At 37.7% G+C, this 18,507-nt stretch overlaps 1 protein-coding gene across 3 annotated transcripts in view; it reads right to left on the bottom strand.

Moving 5' to 3' along the window:
- ITGA4 (integrin subunit alpha 4) overlaps window positions 1-18,507 on the bottom strand; it is an 80,479-nt gene that overhangs the window by 49,147 nt on the left and 12,825 nt on the right. Inside the window, exons 3-10 of one of the 3 annotated variants that reach the window (XR_005883016.1) lie at window positions 14,215-14,321; window positions 13,998-14,127; window positions 10,532-10,599; window positions 8,567-8,696; window positions 6,982-7,067; window positions 6,249-6,303; window positions 6,013-6,150; window positions 3,413-3,524 (exon numbers count right to left, since the gene is read on the bottom strand). Coding sequence is in view for 2 of the 3 variants with exons in the window: in XM_040971812.1 (XP_040827746.1) it covers window positions 3,413-3,524; window positions 6,013-6,150; window positions 6,241-6,303; window positions 6,982-7,067; window positions 8,567-8,696; window positions 10,532-10,599; window positions 13,998-14,127; window positions 14,215-14,321 (834 nt within the window). In the remaining variant the exon portion in view is untranslated. Of the gene's footprint in view, window positions 1-3,412; window positions 3,525-6,012; window positions 6,151-6,240; window positions 6,304-6,981; window positions 7,068-8,566; window positions 8,697-10,531; window positions 10,600-13,997; window positions 14,128-14,214; window positions 14,322-18,507 lie in introns of all 3 variants that reach the window. The other 2 variants (XM_040971812.1, XM_040971813.1) reach the window with 2 other exon arrangements.

Here is an 18,507-nt window from a genome sequence, read left to right as displayed (position 1 = left end):
TTTTTTTTTTGAAAGGCAAATTTCCAAGTGAGAAGACTGTACCCAACGAAGGAGAAGCAAACACTTTAAATAAAGACAAAAAAGAAGGGAAATTATTGCTATTAGACCAGTCTAACAAACGATACTTAAGATATTCTTAAATATCCGAAAACAAAACAAACTATGTCATGAAAATACATGAAAGTGGAAAACCCACAGAAGAGCAGCTACAGGCTCAAACTTCATCAATACAGCCAGTCACCAAACAAGAAAGAACAAGAGAGGAAGAATAAATGGTTCTGAAAAGAAACAGTAGAAAAATAGTGTAATGACTGAACTAAACTTATACTAACCTTGAATATAAATAGCTAATTTCCCCCATGAAAAGATACAGGATGACTGAATGCATCTATAAAACTTGATCTAACCATACTCTGCCTACCAGAAATTAGCTTTGAAACTACCAGTGAAGATTCACCTAGATCAATAGCGACAAATTAAAATATTCAATGCAAATGCAAAATCAAACAGTAGCTAGATATTTGAGGAAAAAACAATGTTCACTACTAATAAGCTACTAATTCCAAACAATTGTAAATATGCATGCACCTAATGCCAACTTTATGCCAAATTTAATGCCAAAATTTATAGAATAAACATTAATACCTCTAAATGAAGTGATTTACTGATACAGTAATGAGGGACTTTAGTACCCAACTTTTGTCTGGACAGATTACCCAATTAAAATCAACAAAGCATCAAACTATGCTACGGATTAACTGGGCTACAATGGGTCTGAGAGATGATTAAAGTGCGTTTCACCTAACAGTTACAGTATGCACAATCTTTTCACCAATCTGAGGGACATTAGCAAAGACCGTGCAGGAGGCCACAAAACTAATCCCAAATTCAAAACATGAACCATACCAGTTATCTTTTCTGATCATAATACAATAAAACTAGGATTACCATCAACAAAAAGTTTAGGAATTATGAAACCATATGGAGACAAAACAACATGCTTCAGACTGAAATAATTTTTAAGAATCAAAAGGGGAAATTTAAAAATGGAAACATGAAAAAGTATGAGGTAGAGTAATACTAAATGGGAAATTTAGGAAATAACCACTTATCCAACAATAAAGATTTGAAATTAGTATGCTTAAGATACATCTCAAAGATCTAGAAGATCAATAGCAAACCCAAAGCAAATTCATATTTGCAGGCAAAAAAAGCAAAGACCAGTGTAGAAATAAATGACATGTACACAAAGGAAGTAATGCAAAAGAACACTTAGAGATTTTCTTTTGGAAAAAGAAAAAGTAAATATTTCCAGCTAAACTAATTGAAAACAAAACAGAGACAGGAGAGACTGCAGCTATACGCCAACAAATTGGAAAATATTTAAGAAATGGACAATTTCCTGGGCACATATGATTTACCAAAATTGAACCATGAAGACATGGAAAATCTAAGCAAACTAATCATACGTGATGAGACTGAATCAATAACGTCTCACAACAAAGAGAAGCCCAGGACCAGATGGTCTCATTGTTGAACTCCAAACTTTGAAAGAAGATCAAATTTTCCCAAATTATGCCAAAAAGTTGAAAGGGAGGAAGCCCTTCCAAACGCACTGTACAAGGCCCACATAACTGATTTTATTACCAAAAAAGACAATATGATTTTACACATGAAAGAACCTAAATATTCAGCCAAGATATTTTAGAACAACTAATGAAGTCAGTAAAATTTCAGAATAAATTTAACTTATAAAAATCGTAAGATTTTTAGACAATAACCAACTTGCTGGGCAAGAATGTATAACAGAAATTCCATTCACAATAGCTACCAAGTTTACCTAGATATAAATGGAACCAATTATGGGTAGACCTCCAAAACAAAAATTACAATATTCTGATGAAAGACATTGAATAAACACAAATGAAAAGACCTCTCGTGTTCATGTGAACAGGAGAATATTGTCAGAAATGTCTACATAATACACTTAAATATCATGTGTAATATCTGAAAATGTCATTCACATTCCTCATGGAAATAGGGAAATAGTCCTCAAATTTACATGGAGGCACAAGGATCACCATGTAGCCACGGCAATTTTTTACAAATAGAACAAAGTAGGAAGTATTACAATACCCGATTTTAACATATACTATAGGGGGTAAGCATGTTGGCACAGTGCATAAAGCTGACACTGTCTTAACCCACCATGTGACAACACTAACCTTTCATTTTACAGTACCGAAAAAATTCAGAAATTATAGTATTTGTATACCAAATTATACTATTTTAGACTTTTTAAAAATTTGTTTGAGCAGCAGAGTGATGGCAGTGGGGTAGATCTTCCATCTGCTATTTCACAATGTCTCTCCCCACCACAAAGACTGTAACAGCCAGTGCTGGCTCAGGCCATTGTCAGGAGTGAGAAATTCCATTTTGGCATTCCACACGAGTGGCTGAGTCCCAAGCACCTTAAGCATCAGAAGCAGAGCAGCCAGGAGTCAAGCTGGCACTCTCATATGGGATGCTGACATAGGAACAGAGGCCTATCCAGCTGTGCAACACTGACCCCTCTGCTGTTAGACATTAAGAGGCTCATGTCAAGCACCAATTCAGTAACTTACTGTTTTGAAGAATAATGTACTTTATATATTTAAAGTAGACTTGAATATTTGTTTAAAAAATGAAACAAGAATTAAAGCACTCCAGCAGTTCAACTGTATTTAAATTATTTCAAAGGCACAGCAAGAGACTAAGAAAGAGAATTTTCACCCACTGGTTCAGTTCCCGAAATACCCACATTAGCCATGGCTGTGCCAGGTCGAAGCCAGAAGGCAGCAACTTATTCCGAGGCCCTTCCCTGGGTGGTGGGAACTCAAGTACTTGGGTAATCATATGATGTTTCCCAGTGTGTGTATTAGCAGGAAGCTGGATCAGAAGCAAAGACAGGACTGTGTCCATTACTTTCAGATAATGGGATGCAGGTGTCCCCAGCGTGGCTTCACCCATACACTACACTGCCCACTTTCACCCATCATTTATTTTTACTAACCAAGTAAACTTTAACCTAATAATAGTGTGTACTAATCGCCAATATCCATATTATGATGATACCATTCAGTTGGGGGTGGGTCACAGTAGTGTTTTTTTTTCTAGAAGCACATTCAAAGGATATAATGTACAATCTGTGACGAGAGCATCAACAAAATCGCGTATTTTGAACATCACCCTTTAATAACAAAACTAATGATCAATAGCAAAAGTCAAGTGCAAAACTATAAAAAGAAAAAAAAAACTTAGCCCTTCTGGTTCGATTTTCTATATACAAACAGCATGAAACTTCCACCATATTTTCTTCCATGAGCCATTCTAAAAGCATAACTCAAGTACTGAATTATGTCATTTTAGTTACCTTCAAAGCCATCATTGTCAATGTCACCAAGATTAACTATAGACTCTCCAAATCTTGCAGCATATTTGTCACTTCCAATGAGCTCTGTTTCCATTTCATTCATTACTGCTCCCTAGATAGAAAGGGAGAGGAAAGGTGTCATTATAACACATCCAGACAACTTTACACATGATTTGCTACTGTAATTGGATATAGATTTTTTCTATTGAGTCAAACAAGCTGGACAAACCGCAGACTGAGCATTAGCACACACATCCCAGTTTAATTCGATAAATATTTATTGAACATGTCAACACATGTAATAGTATGATTAGAGCTTGGAGGATATAAAAATGATCCAACTCATGATCCTTAGCTTTGAAAATTCAATAAATCATTTTGATAATTCAATTTAGCAAATATTTATCAAGCTCTTAAAGACAAGGCAATGGTCAGAGTCAACAGGGAGAGGGGACAACATAGTGTGTATGAAACACACTTTGCTTAAGAAATCCACTGTTATAGGGCAAGGCTTAGTGCAAACAAGTCTTAATAGGATGGGGGTCCTTCAAAAAGTTAATGGAAATGAGGTTAAAAGATTTTTTTCATATAAAACATCTATAAAATGCATGCATTTAAGGGGTATTCAAAAATTCCTAGTAAATATGTATCATGACAAAATTGCATAGATTTCAAGATTTTTTAATACCAAAATAAGCCAATATTTTTGTTTCAACTTCCATGAACTTACAAGAAAAGATTTATTTGAAATGGAAAGTGACAGGAAAAGGGCAGAAAGGAGGGAAAAGGAGGGAATGAAGCAACGAAGGGAGAGGAGAGGGAGAGAAGACAGAGATAGAAAAAAGGGGAGGAAGGAAAGAGGGAAAGAAAGAAGGGAAGAACGGAATAGGTAGATGGGTGTTTTCCATCCACTGGCTCACTCAACCAAATGGATCACACAGCCTGGCATGGCCAGGCTAAAGCCAGAAGTCTGGAATTTCATCCAGGTCTCCCTTGTGGGTGGCAAGAACTCAAGTACTTGAATGGTCAACTGTTGCCTTCCTAAATGTATTAACAAAAAATTGGACCAGAAGTGCAGTAGCTAGCACTCAAACCAAGTCAAACACTTCTGACAAGAAACTAGACAGGATTGCTGCTTATTGTAAATGAGTTCCTCTCTCCACCCTTTCATTCCTTTGTCCCCTTCCCTGAGAAGGTACACAAAAGACACCACTTCCACCATTGTCTTGGAGACCCTTCCTGTCAAAATGGCAGAAGATCTCTCAAGTAAATCTCACTTTGGCCATGGGGGTGGTGGGGGGAGCGCAAGTACTTTGAAATGATGTGCAGGCCATCCCAAGGAGTGGCTGAATTCCTTGTGCTACAACTGTGCAACAACTTTTGCAACATAAAACATTGCAATCTCAAGAAACAATGCAAGAATATTTGTGACAATCCAAAGAAATTTCTTAAGACAGCTAGCATACAACGTAATTACAGAAGGCTAGATATGCTTTGACATGTAGCAAAAACTATCAGTAAAATGCAAATTTCAAAGAATGTGGTATAGTAAATTATTTTTATTTAAATTTCAGTCATCAGGTGTACTATTTTGATTTCTAATGTCAATTTTCTTTTAATTTAATGAACAATAGAAAGCCATTGAAAGTTCTGAGCTGGTGAGTGGCATGACTGAAGCTCGTCTTTGGAAAATCATTTTAACGGCAATGGCATGTGTTTTGATAAACTGATTCTTTTGAAGTTGGAAGAAGAGTTACAATAAGACATGAAACAATGCTGTAATATTCACTGTTGCTTCTATTCCTCTTCACACACTAAGTACATCAGTCTCTTGGACTGAGGGGAAAAAAATGGTATATATTTCTCATAGATCTTTTCCCATTCTCAAATGTCCTAACATAAATTAACGCCAGTATTTCCAGAGCATTGACAAGATATGAGGAAAGAACAGGAGTGTAGCAGCACAGTGGGCAGAGCTCCATCACTGCCCTCCAAGCATAGCTCTGCTCCACAATCTTGTCTGAATTCTAGTCATACAATTGATTAATCAGTTCATTAATTAGTTCATACAAGTAACATATCCATTTTGGAATTTGTTATGCCAGGTTTATATCCTCATCAAAAATATATTCTACATAAATCATGCGGTTTCTCAACAGATCTTGTTTTTATTTTCAAAACAAGGAATTGAAAACATTTCACTCTATTTTTTACTTCTAGCAACAGCTTTTAGCTGAATAAGGACCTTAGGTAAGGTCTTAAATATGGACCATAACTGCAGAACTGTTAAAATATCCACTTTGAAGTTAGGTATATTATCGAATATAACTAAAAGAAATTTCAACTCAGAGACTGAATACATACAAGCTGTGAATGGATAATCTCTGTAATGTTTTATTTTATACTTATGTATTATCAAAAGAGGACAGCTGCCCATTCATCGTCATATCCCATTTGTAATGCATTTGTACAGGATTTTTATACAATTTTCAGCAACATTAAGTGCAGGAATATATGAACTTAAAACTTAGGAGTAAGAACCATTTCCGTGCTAATCACATTCCACAAACGGCTTCTAATGTGAAGGTGTGTAAACCTACCGAGCCTGAGTTGAGGTACACGAAGACTCTTCCTTCCTCCCTGATGGTGCTCTGCATGGGAGCCCCCACGAGTAAGTCTGAGAAGCCATCCGCATTGAGGTCCACCGCACAGACAGAAGCTCCAAAGTAGGAGCCGAGCTATCCCCAAACAAATGAGATCCAGTCATTGATAGCAAGGCACGGTTGCTTCCAGAAGCCCTCGCGGTACCAAGGGTAGAGACATATTACCTTTTTACCTTTCATTTCATGTAAGATGTTCAGTTCTTTGGCATCAATGCTGAATATGTATGCCTGTCATTGGAGGGAAAAAAATTAGACAAAGTTATATTGCTATAGAATTAAAAAAAAACTTCAGTTTGATCAAAACAGTTTTCAGAGCTTATGATTGCTCAAATAAAAACAACTCTTAAAGAGCAATACAGAAAATTTTGGGTCTGCTTTCCTTTAACATGTTTTACTTATAAAGCTTTTTTCTTTTCAGGAATTTTTAGTTTACTGATTCCATGAAGCAGACACAGAAAATGTTGCACCTGTCACTGTTCAAATGCAAGAGTAAGGAAAGAAAGAAAAAGAAAAACCTGACCAATGTCCACAGAATAATTTGTGAAAACCATAAGCAAATGTAACATTCTTTGAGTTTTATCACAAAATGTGTAGCTACCTCAATTATCTTTGAATAAAAGGTAACCAATAAATGTATTCCCTGAAAACATTCATATAGTTCTATTTTATAAACAATTTACTTCAAAGAAATGCTTTGTCTTTAGTCCTTGTCTTTAGTAAAAATTTTTTAAAGAAAATGACTGAAGTAATTAAACTACAGATCTTTTACAAATTCCATTAAATACAGCACATTACTGTTCATCTTGCGTTCTTTGGAATGTTTTTACTTCCTCTTTATTATTCTATTTTCTTATGCAGTTCATTTAGAATTTGGGAGAGAAATAAATATAAAAATGGAATCCTTACTTTTCCAATCTGTTCATGCTGAGGAGCTCCTCCAACTACTTCAGTGGTATGCTGGCTCCGGAAGTGTCCTGCTCCAACTGAGTACCCTTCAAGAAAAGAGCAGGTGTTTCACCTTTAATATTACATAAAATACATCAGGATTTTATTCAGAATTCAGAGACTGATTTCAAAATGACCCTACTAAGTACTTTTAATACTTAGCTTGGCAATACTTAAAATGGACCTCTTAGTGTAAGTCTGAAGCAGTTACGTTGTATGCATTATGAAGCTGTAGTTATGTGGTTTGTATTCTAAGTTCTAGAAATGGAAAGAAAAGGAGTCTTATATTCATTAGTTCCTGGAAAGCAGCAGTAATCAGCGTCTAGGATTATAATAAATACAGGGACTTCAAAATGTCCATAGGAAAGAGGAACTGGGCCAGGTGGTGAAGATGCTACTTGAGATGCCCAGAACTCATATCGGAATGTCCATAGCGGGCTGGTGTTTTGGCTTGGTTTCAATTCCAGCCCCCTGCTAATGTGCACCTTCAAAGGCAGAAAATGATGGGTCCAAATCGAATTCCTGCCTCCAGGCTTCAGTCTAACCCAAACCCTGGTTTTGTGGACATTTGAGAAGTAAACTGATGGCTAAGAACTGTTTGTCTCTTCATCCTTCAGATCAATGAAAATAAATTTTGAACAGAGTGATTTCTAAACATCAACTTTCTCCCTATCTTCCTATAATAATTTGATCACAAAAGTGATGTGATTTTATATTGCACCAAAGGTACAATATTGCATATTTCCTACAATACTTTAAGGTATCTTTCCAAAGAAAACTGGCAATTCCTTTTGTTTGGTGATGAGTTACTTCTGCTTGAATGAGAATATTGCTTGTTTAATTACTCCTAACAAGATACATTTGAAGCACACACAATTGAAACAAATCTGATTTTCTGAGAAACTACAGAGAAAGTGTTTCTTATAATGGGAAATAATGCCATTTTCAAATTTCTGTATAAGTACAGATGACAATTAATCCTGCTGCTGATTAATGAAACAATAAGGAAGAGGATCATGATGAACCAAAACCATTTAGCTCTGGGAACTATTCTAAGAACATAAAAGACAGAAGTCAACGAGGCATGTTCAGACTCCTAGGCTTCTCCATGTTATTTCTGAGCTAGAACGCTGCAGGCAGCGCCACGGCTGGTCAGTTGTTTCTTTTAGAAACTGTACTTACTTACACAGCTTTCATTGCATTAACTTGTGGAATACTTTCACAAAACCTCCTGGGAATGCAGGAAACACTGAGTAGGGGGTACCTATCTCATATTAAGTTGAATGCATATGATATAAGCAAGTATTTGCTAAAGTGAAGTACAAAGAGCAAAACTAAACCAGGAGTACTAATCTAAGACTATAGCCAATATTCAATATTGCAATCCTTTGTGAGTATAAGACTAAGTTAACATTTCACACATTTTATCCTTAAGAGACAGTTCTGGATTGGGTTGTTAACTGCTACTATCCATATAGGTCTTTTGAACATTTCCCTTATGGATAATCACTATGTCTATAAACAGAGATGATCAGTTTTATAGTACCTAAATAACTTCCAAATTTTACTTGATTGTATCTGTCTAAAAAAGCTTTGTATTTATTTGTAGTTATATTGTAGACAAAAAGAGAACCAGTCCAGTACGATGATCCTGGGGCTCCCATCACAATTAAATCCTGTAAGAAAACAAAAACAATTTATCATTCATTTAAAAGTTAGTCTCACCACTCCAAAACTCCTGCAGGTACACACCATTAAATAAAGTAACTGGTCCAGAGAAAACATTGTTATAGTCTATGAAATATGAGCTTCTTGCTTACTTAAATACCTATCAGAAAAAAGCCAACAAAGTGGTGAGTTTCTTTTAAAATATATAATCTCAGAGAAGAAACTCCAAAACACTTCAGATATCAGTGTATTTTTTTTAAATGAAGGCAGAGTCATTGCCACTATAGCAAGCTCTCAAGAAGAAGGCAGTATGGCTTCTATTAAAGAAGTTATACGTGGGGTAATTACAGAGATAATTATGTGCTACCAAAGAATAAAAGAGAGACAGATTTTATTTCAATTTGCAAAATCCTTTGAACAGTGACAGAACAATATTAGCTTAGGTTGAAAACGTAGGGAAGTGGAGGGGAAATGGAATTTGGAATATATCATAAAGAGGAATTTAGGAAACAAAGAAGGCTGGGATATGCAGGCTATTGCATAAGTTTAGATGGAAAATCTTTTATCTATCAAACCTACTTAATGTATTCCTATATATCTTAGTCCTAAACCTTAGAAGATCAATTGAAATAGAGAACATTAACTTTTTAATATAATAGTTATTATTTATATGAACTATTAGCCCAAAACTTGACATAGCATGATCTACATGAAGTTGGAAAACATACAAGACTTCACCACAGCATGTGAATAGGAACTGGAAGAAGTGGAGGTTGGCTATAACTGTGATATTCACAGTACTTCCTGGACAGGCAGAGAGAACAAATGAATTCAAGAAATACTCTGTTATTTAGGAGAATATCAAGTTTTGGCTCCAGTGCTGTAGCCTAGCAGCTAAAGTCCTTGCCTTGCCCCCATGGGGATCCCATATGGGCACTGATTCTAAGCCCAGTGGCCCTGCTTCCCATCCAGCTCCCTGCTTGTGGCCTGGGAAAGTAGTTGAGGACAACCTAAAGCCTTGGGAACCTGCACCCATGCAGGAGACCCTAAGAGGCTCCTGGCACTGGACTGGCTCAGCTCTGGACATCACAGCCACCTGGGGAGTGAATCAACAGACTGAAGATCTTCCTCTCTTTCTCTCCTCTTTTCTGTACATCTGACTTTCCAATTTCAAAATATTTTTTTTAAAAAAAGAGGATATTAACTTCATAAATCTACCAGTTATTGCTACTTTGATAAAAAAATGTAAGCTTGCATGCACCCTTATTCCCTGAATAGTTAAAATTAATACTTAGATATTTTCTATACCTGTTAAATAAAACAATTGTAGCTATTTTGATTTCTATTAAATTATTGGCAGAAATAATACTTTTTAGGAAATAGTTTAGCTCATTTTGTGCGCAATATTTACTCAAAATGCATCTAGAATATTAAGCAGTCATAATGCAAATTTAGGAAATATAATAAATATTGTATAATTTTTACTTCAAAGCTTGACATTAGACTTCTAAATAGTTATAAGTACTAAGGGTTTGGACTAATGTGGCAGTATACAGGCTACTCTTCAGCCTGTAGCACCAGCATTCCACTTGAGCACTGGTTGTTGTCCCAGTGCCCCACATCCAATCAAGTTCCCTAATAATAACCTGGGAAGGCAGCAGGGGATGGCCAAGGGCCTTGGGTCCCTGGATCCGCAGGACAGTCCTGGAAGAAGTTCCTGACTCCCAGCCTTACTGAAGAGCTCTCTCTGCTTCTCTAATTGCAGCTCTAACTTTCAACGAAAATAAGCCTCCTAAAAAATTGTGTTATTTATACATATATATAGCAACTGTTCATTAATTACCTGTGTGTAAAAACTAGATATCCCAGCTTGACATGATGCAAAGTTTTCTCCAAATTTTTTTACATAATCTAAAATGAAATATAAAAATAGTGAGTGCAACATAATACTACATGCATAAAAATACATTCATCTCACAGGGACGTTTTCTATTATACAGAAAGCGCATAAAGTCTGCTCCTGGCAAGTTTCCAGATAAATAGATGCTGTGAACTATAGTTCTCATGCTGTTCCCTACTGTTCATATGCTGTTCATTCTAGATTTACTCACAAAACTGCAATGTTGTTCCCACTGACCAACATTCCCTCAACACCGGACCTCTCACCATTCATGACCACCACCTTCCAACTGTTTCTACACGTTTAACTATCAGATTCTACTATGAACGTACTCCAAAAGTTTCTTAAAAATGAAATTAAAATAAACTTATTTTGGTGAAATTTTGAAAACCATGCAGCTTAATGCACATTTTTTCATGAACTTTTTGAAGATCCTCATGTGTGTAAATCAACTTTTCTTTTTACCCAAAATACCCTTTATTTCCATTTTCTATGAACATTTTGAAGATCCTCATATAAATGAGATCATCTATTTTTTTTCTGAATCTGGCATACTGCTTTAACATAATGTTCTCCAGGCTAATCTGTTGTCACAAATAACAGGATTTAATTTTAGAAAGGCAAATAAAAATGTTTTGAGCACCTAGGTATGTATGTGTGCAAATGTCTGTTACATACATCCCTCATAATTCCTTAGCCATTCACTTGTGGACAAACACTGAGGTCTTTCCCTCATTCTACAAATTATACCATAATGAACACTGACGTACAGGTAGCTCTACACGGTACTGATTTTAATGCTTTGAGCAGGTACCTAGAGGAGAGATGGCTACATCATACGTTTGTTCTGTTTTTAATTTTTTGTGTGATGACCTCACCAATTCACAGTCCTACCAGTATCCACACCCTCACCAACATTTGTTATCTCTTGCCTTTACAAGTTTGTTTTCATCCACTTGAAAAGCAACTGGAGAGAAATTGACCTTCTATTTGTTAGTCCACTTTCCAAATGTGTAATAGTCAGGGCAGCACTAGGCCTAAGTCCAGAGCTGGAAACTCAACCTGGAACTTCCCTGTGAGTGGCAAAGGCTCAAACTGTTGCGACCCAGAACACACGTTAGAAGGAAGTTGAAACTGGAAGCAGAGCCAGGTCTTGAACACAGGCGCTCCAATGGGGATGCTGATATCCAACTCTTTTTCAGAGGTAATATATTTATTTCTTTTTAATGTGAGATCTTCCATCTACTAGTTGGTTCCTAAAATGGCTACCCTAGGCCAGCACAAAGCTAGAAGCTACACCTCAGAATTCTATGGGTGCGGCAGAAGTCCATTCAGTTGGACAATCTGCCACTGCCTTTCCATGCACATCAGTGTTATGTCGTATCCAGAGCCGAGCAGTCAGGACTGGAAACAGCACTCCAGTACAGAATGGCAGCATTGTGAGCCTTGCCTATGCTGGTCACGCTTACCTACTTAAATCAAGTTATATGGATGTTTGTGTTTTGTTATCAAATTGCTGGATTGCTTTTATGTTTTGACTATTAACATTCTTATAGATACAAAGCCACCAAGCTTCTACAGAGCAAAGGAAACAAGCAACAGGCTGAAGGCACAAGCTTTGTGTCTTGTTGCGATTCTGCTCATTTAGTTTTGTCTTTGTCGTTTGAACCTTTGGTATAATTACTGAAAAGGAATAAAAAAACACATTGCTCAGGTCAACACTAAGGAGCTTCTCCCCTGTATTTTCTCCCAGCAATTTTCTAGATTTACGCCCTACATTTAAGTCTGTTCTACTTGAACTGACTTTCATGTATGATGTAAGGTAATGGCTTCACTAGTTTTCATTTATGTATGCGGTTTCTCCAATGACATTCATTGATGAGAGTATCCTTTTCTAGATTTCCCAGCTGAAAATCAGACTCACAATCCACAGACTGAAGAGCCACATGGAGCTGAGAGGCTCATCCACACAGCACCCACTCAAGGGAGTGCTCCAGGACAAACACAGCACCCACTCAAGGGAGTGCTCCAGGACAAACACAGCACCCACTCAAGGGAGTGCTCCAGGACAAAGCTCAGCTTCTTCTGGAGAACCTTGATAAAAATAATGTGAACCTCACCTACCTTTCAATTTTCCAACCATGAAACTTAAACAAGTGTTACATCAAACTCCAGGGAAGAAAGATTCCAATATTATTAGACTCAATGATTGAATTCAGGGGCCCACATTGTGGCACAATGGGTTAGGCTACCACCTGTAGAGCCAGGATCCCATACAGGACTTGGTTCAACTGCAAGCTGCTTCACCTTTGACCAAGCTCCCTGTTCATGTGCCTGCCAATGCAGCATTAAGATGGCCCAAGAACTGCTTTGGCCCCTTTTGTCACCCATGTGGGAGACACAGATGAAGTTTCTGACTCCAAGCCTCAGCCTGACCCACATCTGGCCTTTCCATCCACTTAAAGAGTAAATGAGAAAAAAAAAAAAGAAGTAAACCATCAGATGGAAAATTTCTCTTTCTCTAATTCTGCCTTTCAAATAAGTCTTTTAAGTTAAAAAATAATAATAAAAGAATTGAAATACTTGGCTAAAGTCTTACCAACTAAAAATTTTTCTTTGGATGATGGTCTCTTTGTGCAATTAGAAGAAATGGAAATTAGAATTCATAAATATTTATTAGTTCTCTAAAGGCACATTTTTTAGGATTTAAGTATTTATCTTACCATTTTAATTATTTTATGAATATTCACCTTTAACTTCAGTTGCTTATTTCCTTGCTCTATGCATGCTGATGTAACTTCTGCATGAATTTCCATGAAAGACATTTCAGAACATCAATGTGTTGTGATTTCAAGGAATACATAGGAATTGGAATACATACATGTATACATATATACGTATATGGGAAGGATTTACACACATACACACGTATATATGTATGTATGTATATATATGTAAGTATATATACAGCAATGGGAAGGCTTTACTTAAACTTACAGTTTGAACCCTCTGACTTCTCTTGGAATCAAAAGGTAATAAAATCCAAGCTAGTCTTTTTATTACTATTCAGACTTTTGGGTGTGACTTCTTGATTTCAAACGTCCATATTTTCTAGGCATTGCATTTAGATATACTAACTCAAAAATGAATTACAGCAATCTAAGGTAATTACCAGATTCTAGCACTATTGAGACAACTATATAGAATTTGTATTTCTGGAAAAAAAGGGCAGTTATGAAACATAATGCTACTGCAGTTTGAATAACAAAGGAAGGAAGATTTCAAGTAATTAAAAAGGAACATAGCTTCTTCGAATATCTGCCCCTATGACTGAACATACAAACCTGAGCAGCTATAAAGATATTCACTTATTGATCATAATCTAGTTAATACTGAAGACAGGCCTTACCTTGATAGCACGGAGCTATTCTTTTACTCAGTTCTGTTCGTAAATCAGAGGGCATTCCATAGCAAACACCAATAGGGAGCTTATTCTCAGTCTTCATGAAAAATATATTTTTCCATCGATGCCCACATGTCTGAACAAAAGGAGATCAAGTGATATAAAGGCTGCAGCCAGGATACACAATTTCATGACAGATCCATGACCCAATTCCAATACTTACCACGATGGATCCATTTTCTCCTGGCTGTCGAGAAAGTGTGACCCCCAGCCACTGATTATCTCTCTCCTCCAGGCAAGTCTTTCCACAAGGCTCTCCAATAGGGCTCCCTGCAGCAGTTAGAAATAATTCTATCATCAGTTATCTTGACAGCAATGTTACCCTACAAGAGCAGAGGAAATAAATGTGTGCATTCATCTACGGTGCTTCTCCTTCAACCATGCTTGCTTCGTCTTACACTCATTTGAGAGGAAATTGAATGCTCTGTGCCAATATCATTTTCCCGTTAGACAAAGTGATACTGTGTATAGAGATGAGAGTGAGGAAAGCCCAGGTAAAGCTGACAAGGGTAGTGCAAATTACTTTCCAACCAGTGTCCAATGCTTGGAAAAGAATTTGTTTTGTTTTTATTCAGCTAGCAATGTAAACAAGGTTCCCAGAGCACTTTTTAAAAGCTTTTTGGTACTGACACATTAAGAATAGAAATAGTACAATAAGGTCCTCAGCAATTAAGCCTTAGTTTATTGGAGCTGAAAGGCAATGGCTGAATGGCAATTAGCATCTAATAATGCCTACCATTTAAAACAGACTGCTGTGCATTTTACATCCAGTGGATTTGATTTGTGTTTTCAAAAAAGATAAAAAGACTTGGAAAACCAGATTGGTTCAGCAGTAAATAATAAACTTCACTAGGCACTTTGGCAACTGCATGAATAACCAGACCATTAAATAAAAGAAATGTAATGTAGTGCTTCTACACGGTACATGAGATTTTTCATAGTGAGTTTTTCTCATATTACATGACTTCCTTGTGTTAAGGCTATAATCTTAAGATTGATTTAAAAGGCAGCATTACAGAGATTTCTGGGGTGGAGACAGATCTTCCATCTGGTGGTTCACTCTCCAGATAGCTGTCTCCACCAGGGCCGAGCTTGGCCTAAGTCTGAGTCAAGGAGCTTCTTCCAGGCCTCTCTCATGTGGTTGCAGAGGCCAAGCACTGGGGCCATCATCTGCTGCTTTCTCAGGCACAGCAGCAGGAGGCGGGATCAGAAATGGAGAAGCCGAGACCCAAACCAGAATCCATGCGGGACACCAACATTGCCAACCATAACCTAACACGCTACACCACAATGCTGTCCCAAACAGCTGCAATCTGATTAAGATCCTCATGAAAGTGATTTCAAACAAATGATTTGGGGAAGAGTGAAACACGTTACTAAGATCCTTCTGCTATCCTATTTTCACTCAATTGACACTTGATAATTCTATTCCATCTGCGTGAATTCCACAGGCAGGCAGAGTGGCATTCGTATGATTGGATAAAGATGTGGACTTTTTAAACTAATTGTTGAGCACGGTTCACTAGATGTCATGTACTCATATCTTTGTGATAACTTCTCTAGTCATTTTGTCACCTCATGTAACCTAGACCCCTTCATACAACCACCTGGAAAAACAGAATACAGATACAGAGAAGGCATTTCACAAGCAAAGCTATTTGTACTATAATTGTTAGGCCAAAAAGATTTTAAGTAGAGGAGGATATTTACATATACTCTCCCCCCCCTTTTTTTTTCCTGTTCTCCCAAGATAGCTGAACAGAAAAACAAAAAATTCCCAACCCCTCCTCTCAGGTTCTGATTCAGTAGTTCGAGTGCCCCATGTGGTTCTTATGGTCAAAAATACTATCACGATGGAATGTCAAAAATATCAGGTCAGCTTCCTTGTAGAATAGAGACTACTCCCATGAACTGGAAATGACTTCCTGAAGGGCTAAACGCCAGGAGACCAAAGACAGGCATGGAATAAAACTGCTGAGGTTGATTTGCAAAGTCTGACAGTCAAAGAGGAGGCTAGGTGTGGGTGTTTGGCAGCAGAATTACAATGAGAGTTCACACATCAGCATCTACTTGGGTTCCAGCTCCTCCTCCTGCTTTCAGCTTCCTGCTAATGTGCAGCTTAGTAAGGAGCAGGTGACAGCTCAAGTAATTAGGTTCCTGTCCCCCATAAAGGAAACTTAGATTGTATTCCTGGTTCCTGGCTCCCAAGTCTGGCCCCATTTTTATTTGACTAGTGAACCAACATGGAAATTTTCTCTGCTGCTTTCTTAAAATTAAGAAAATAAAACGAGGGTCTTGACAGAGGAAGCAGGGAGTAATATGGGGGGGGTGTGTCAGGAGTAGAAATCATAGTGGGTGTGTAAAATGAACAGGATCTAATGCAGGGAGGAGCTAAAGTGGCCACACGATGCCAAAACAGCATGGCGAACACAAGTTTCATTGTGATGTAATTTTAACTTTTCACTAAGTTCACCTTTTAAAAAATGAGATTCACTGAACCCGAGGTTTGAGTTCTGATTATTTACTGCAATCGATATGTTGGCTTTTCTTTCTCCAAAAATATCAAAGTCTAAAATTACAGTCAACACTTCTTTAAGACAACTGAGTAGGAATAAACAGGTAAGAATGAAAGTCACATATTTAAAAATTTCTGCGTTAAAATGTAATGCTATTTAAAGGACATTTGCAGTGGGATTACAAAGAAGATCAATAAATTTACTACGGCAGCATTAACCACCCAAAAGTTCACAAATAACAAATACACAATACGTTACAACCACAAAACGCTATGGAAATTTCTTGATGAAGCTATCCAACAAGTTCTTAGGTACAAAACAGTGTTCTGTCACTGTCTGGCAGCTGAGCTGTGTAAGCTTTTTAACAAGGTCAGAAAATCTGCCAGCACGAAGCTGTTTTCTGCTTAATATTCCATGTTTCATTCAGTTCCGGCAGATGACACCACAATACCACAACACCATCGCTGCTTGGTTTTAGCTTCAGGTCATACTCTGCACAACTTTTCCCAGTGTGCTAACCCACGCTTCCCTCAGCCTCTGGAGACGACACACTGCTTCTGTCAGCTATTTCAGGATGAGCCCCATGTGGTCTGGCCGGAGTCCTGGGATTTAACTTCTATTATAGCTCACACTCCTCTTTCCTTTCTAAGCTGAAAATGACTCTGAACACAGAGCAAATAACCTTAGAGAATCCACAAAAAAAAAGAGATGTTTACCTAAGATAAATGTAGAAAAAGTTTTCCCAGGAGTACAGTGTTGTGGCCAACTGACCCCTGAGTAAAAAATTTTAAATAAAAACATGTGAGAGTGTGGGTAAAGGGTGGGAGGCAGCTTAATATCACTAAACATCCCCTTACTTGTTTCTTACTTCCTGGCTCCGAACTACAAATGCCTCCTAAAATACAAGATATCCTTTTTTTTTTTTTAAGACTACTTTAAAAAATTTTCTCTTGGAAAGGCAGATTTACAAAGAGAAGAAGAGACAGAAAGATCTCCTGCCTGCTGGTTTACTGCCTAAGTGGCCACAACTGAGCTAGAGCTGAGCTGATCCAAAGCCAGGAGCCAGAAGCTTTTTCCAGCTCTCCCATGTGGATGCAGGGTCCCAAGGCTTTGTGCCATCCTCTACTGCTTTCCCAGGACACAAACAGGGAGGCAGATGGGAAGTGGAGCAGACGGGACATGAACCAGCACCCATATGGGATCCTGGCACATGCAAGGAAGGAGGTGGCCTTTAGCCACTAGGCCACTGTGCCGGGCCCAATATACTAGATTTTTGACTCATGGTAAGCAATTCTCAAATATATCCTGTATTCTAGCTGCTAGTTAATCTGCTGGTGGGTAACAGATGATGCCCAGTATCAGCCACCAAAGACCTTAGACCTACCAGATAAGCTCACTTGAAGGAAATCAACACAGAATCAAAGATTTCCCTTTTAGGATTAACTATGCTTGTTTACGGACAAGCGCACTGGCCTATGCCCAAGTTTCATAAATAGTGATGCTATTCATCTTGACCAGGCCTCCATCTTCCTAGTCATCATCCCCAGTCCCAACACTCAGCCCAGAAATGTATGCTAAAGAGAGAAGGGGAGAGAAACAGAGCAATCCACATGTTTGGAGTATCCCCCTTCTGCTTGTGCAATTTCCTTCAATATGTATGTTCAAACAGATGACTACAAAGGCACAAAAAAAAATCATGAGAACAAAGTAATGAAACAAGTATTCTTCCAAAGAGACACACATGAAGCTTTACCAAAGAGCAAACAGACTCACACATCAGCGTGCTTCTCCTTTTACTTCTCAGCGCTGCTTACGTCACAAAGGTCACCTCAACACCTCCCATCACTCAGGGATTTTCAGTACCCAACACCAGATGCAACAGGTCCAAGCTGTCTAAGTCCTCACTTCTGCTCACAGTCATTTCTTAACACAGGGAACTT

Source organism: Ochotona curzoniae, unplaced genomic scaffold (genome assembly GCF_017591425.1).
Source record: "Ochotona curzoniae isolate NIBS_2020 unplaced genomic scaffold, NIBS_Ocur_1.0 contig_2210, whole genome shotgun sequence".
Classification (NCBI taxonomy): domain Eukaryota; kingdom Metazoa; phylum Chordata; class Mammalia; order Lagomorpha; family Ochotonidae; genus Ochotona; species Ochotona curzoniae.
The sequence above is the reverse complement of the archived record's forward strand: the minus strand, read 5'-3'. Positions and strand labels throughout refer to the sequence as shown.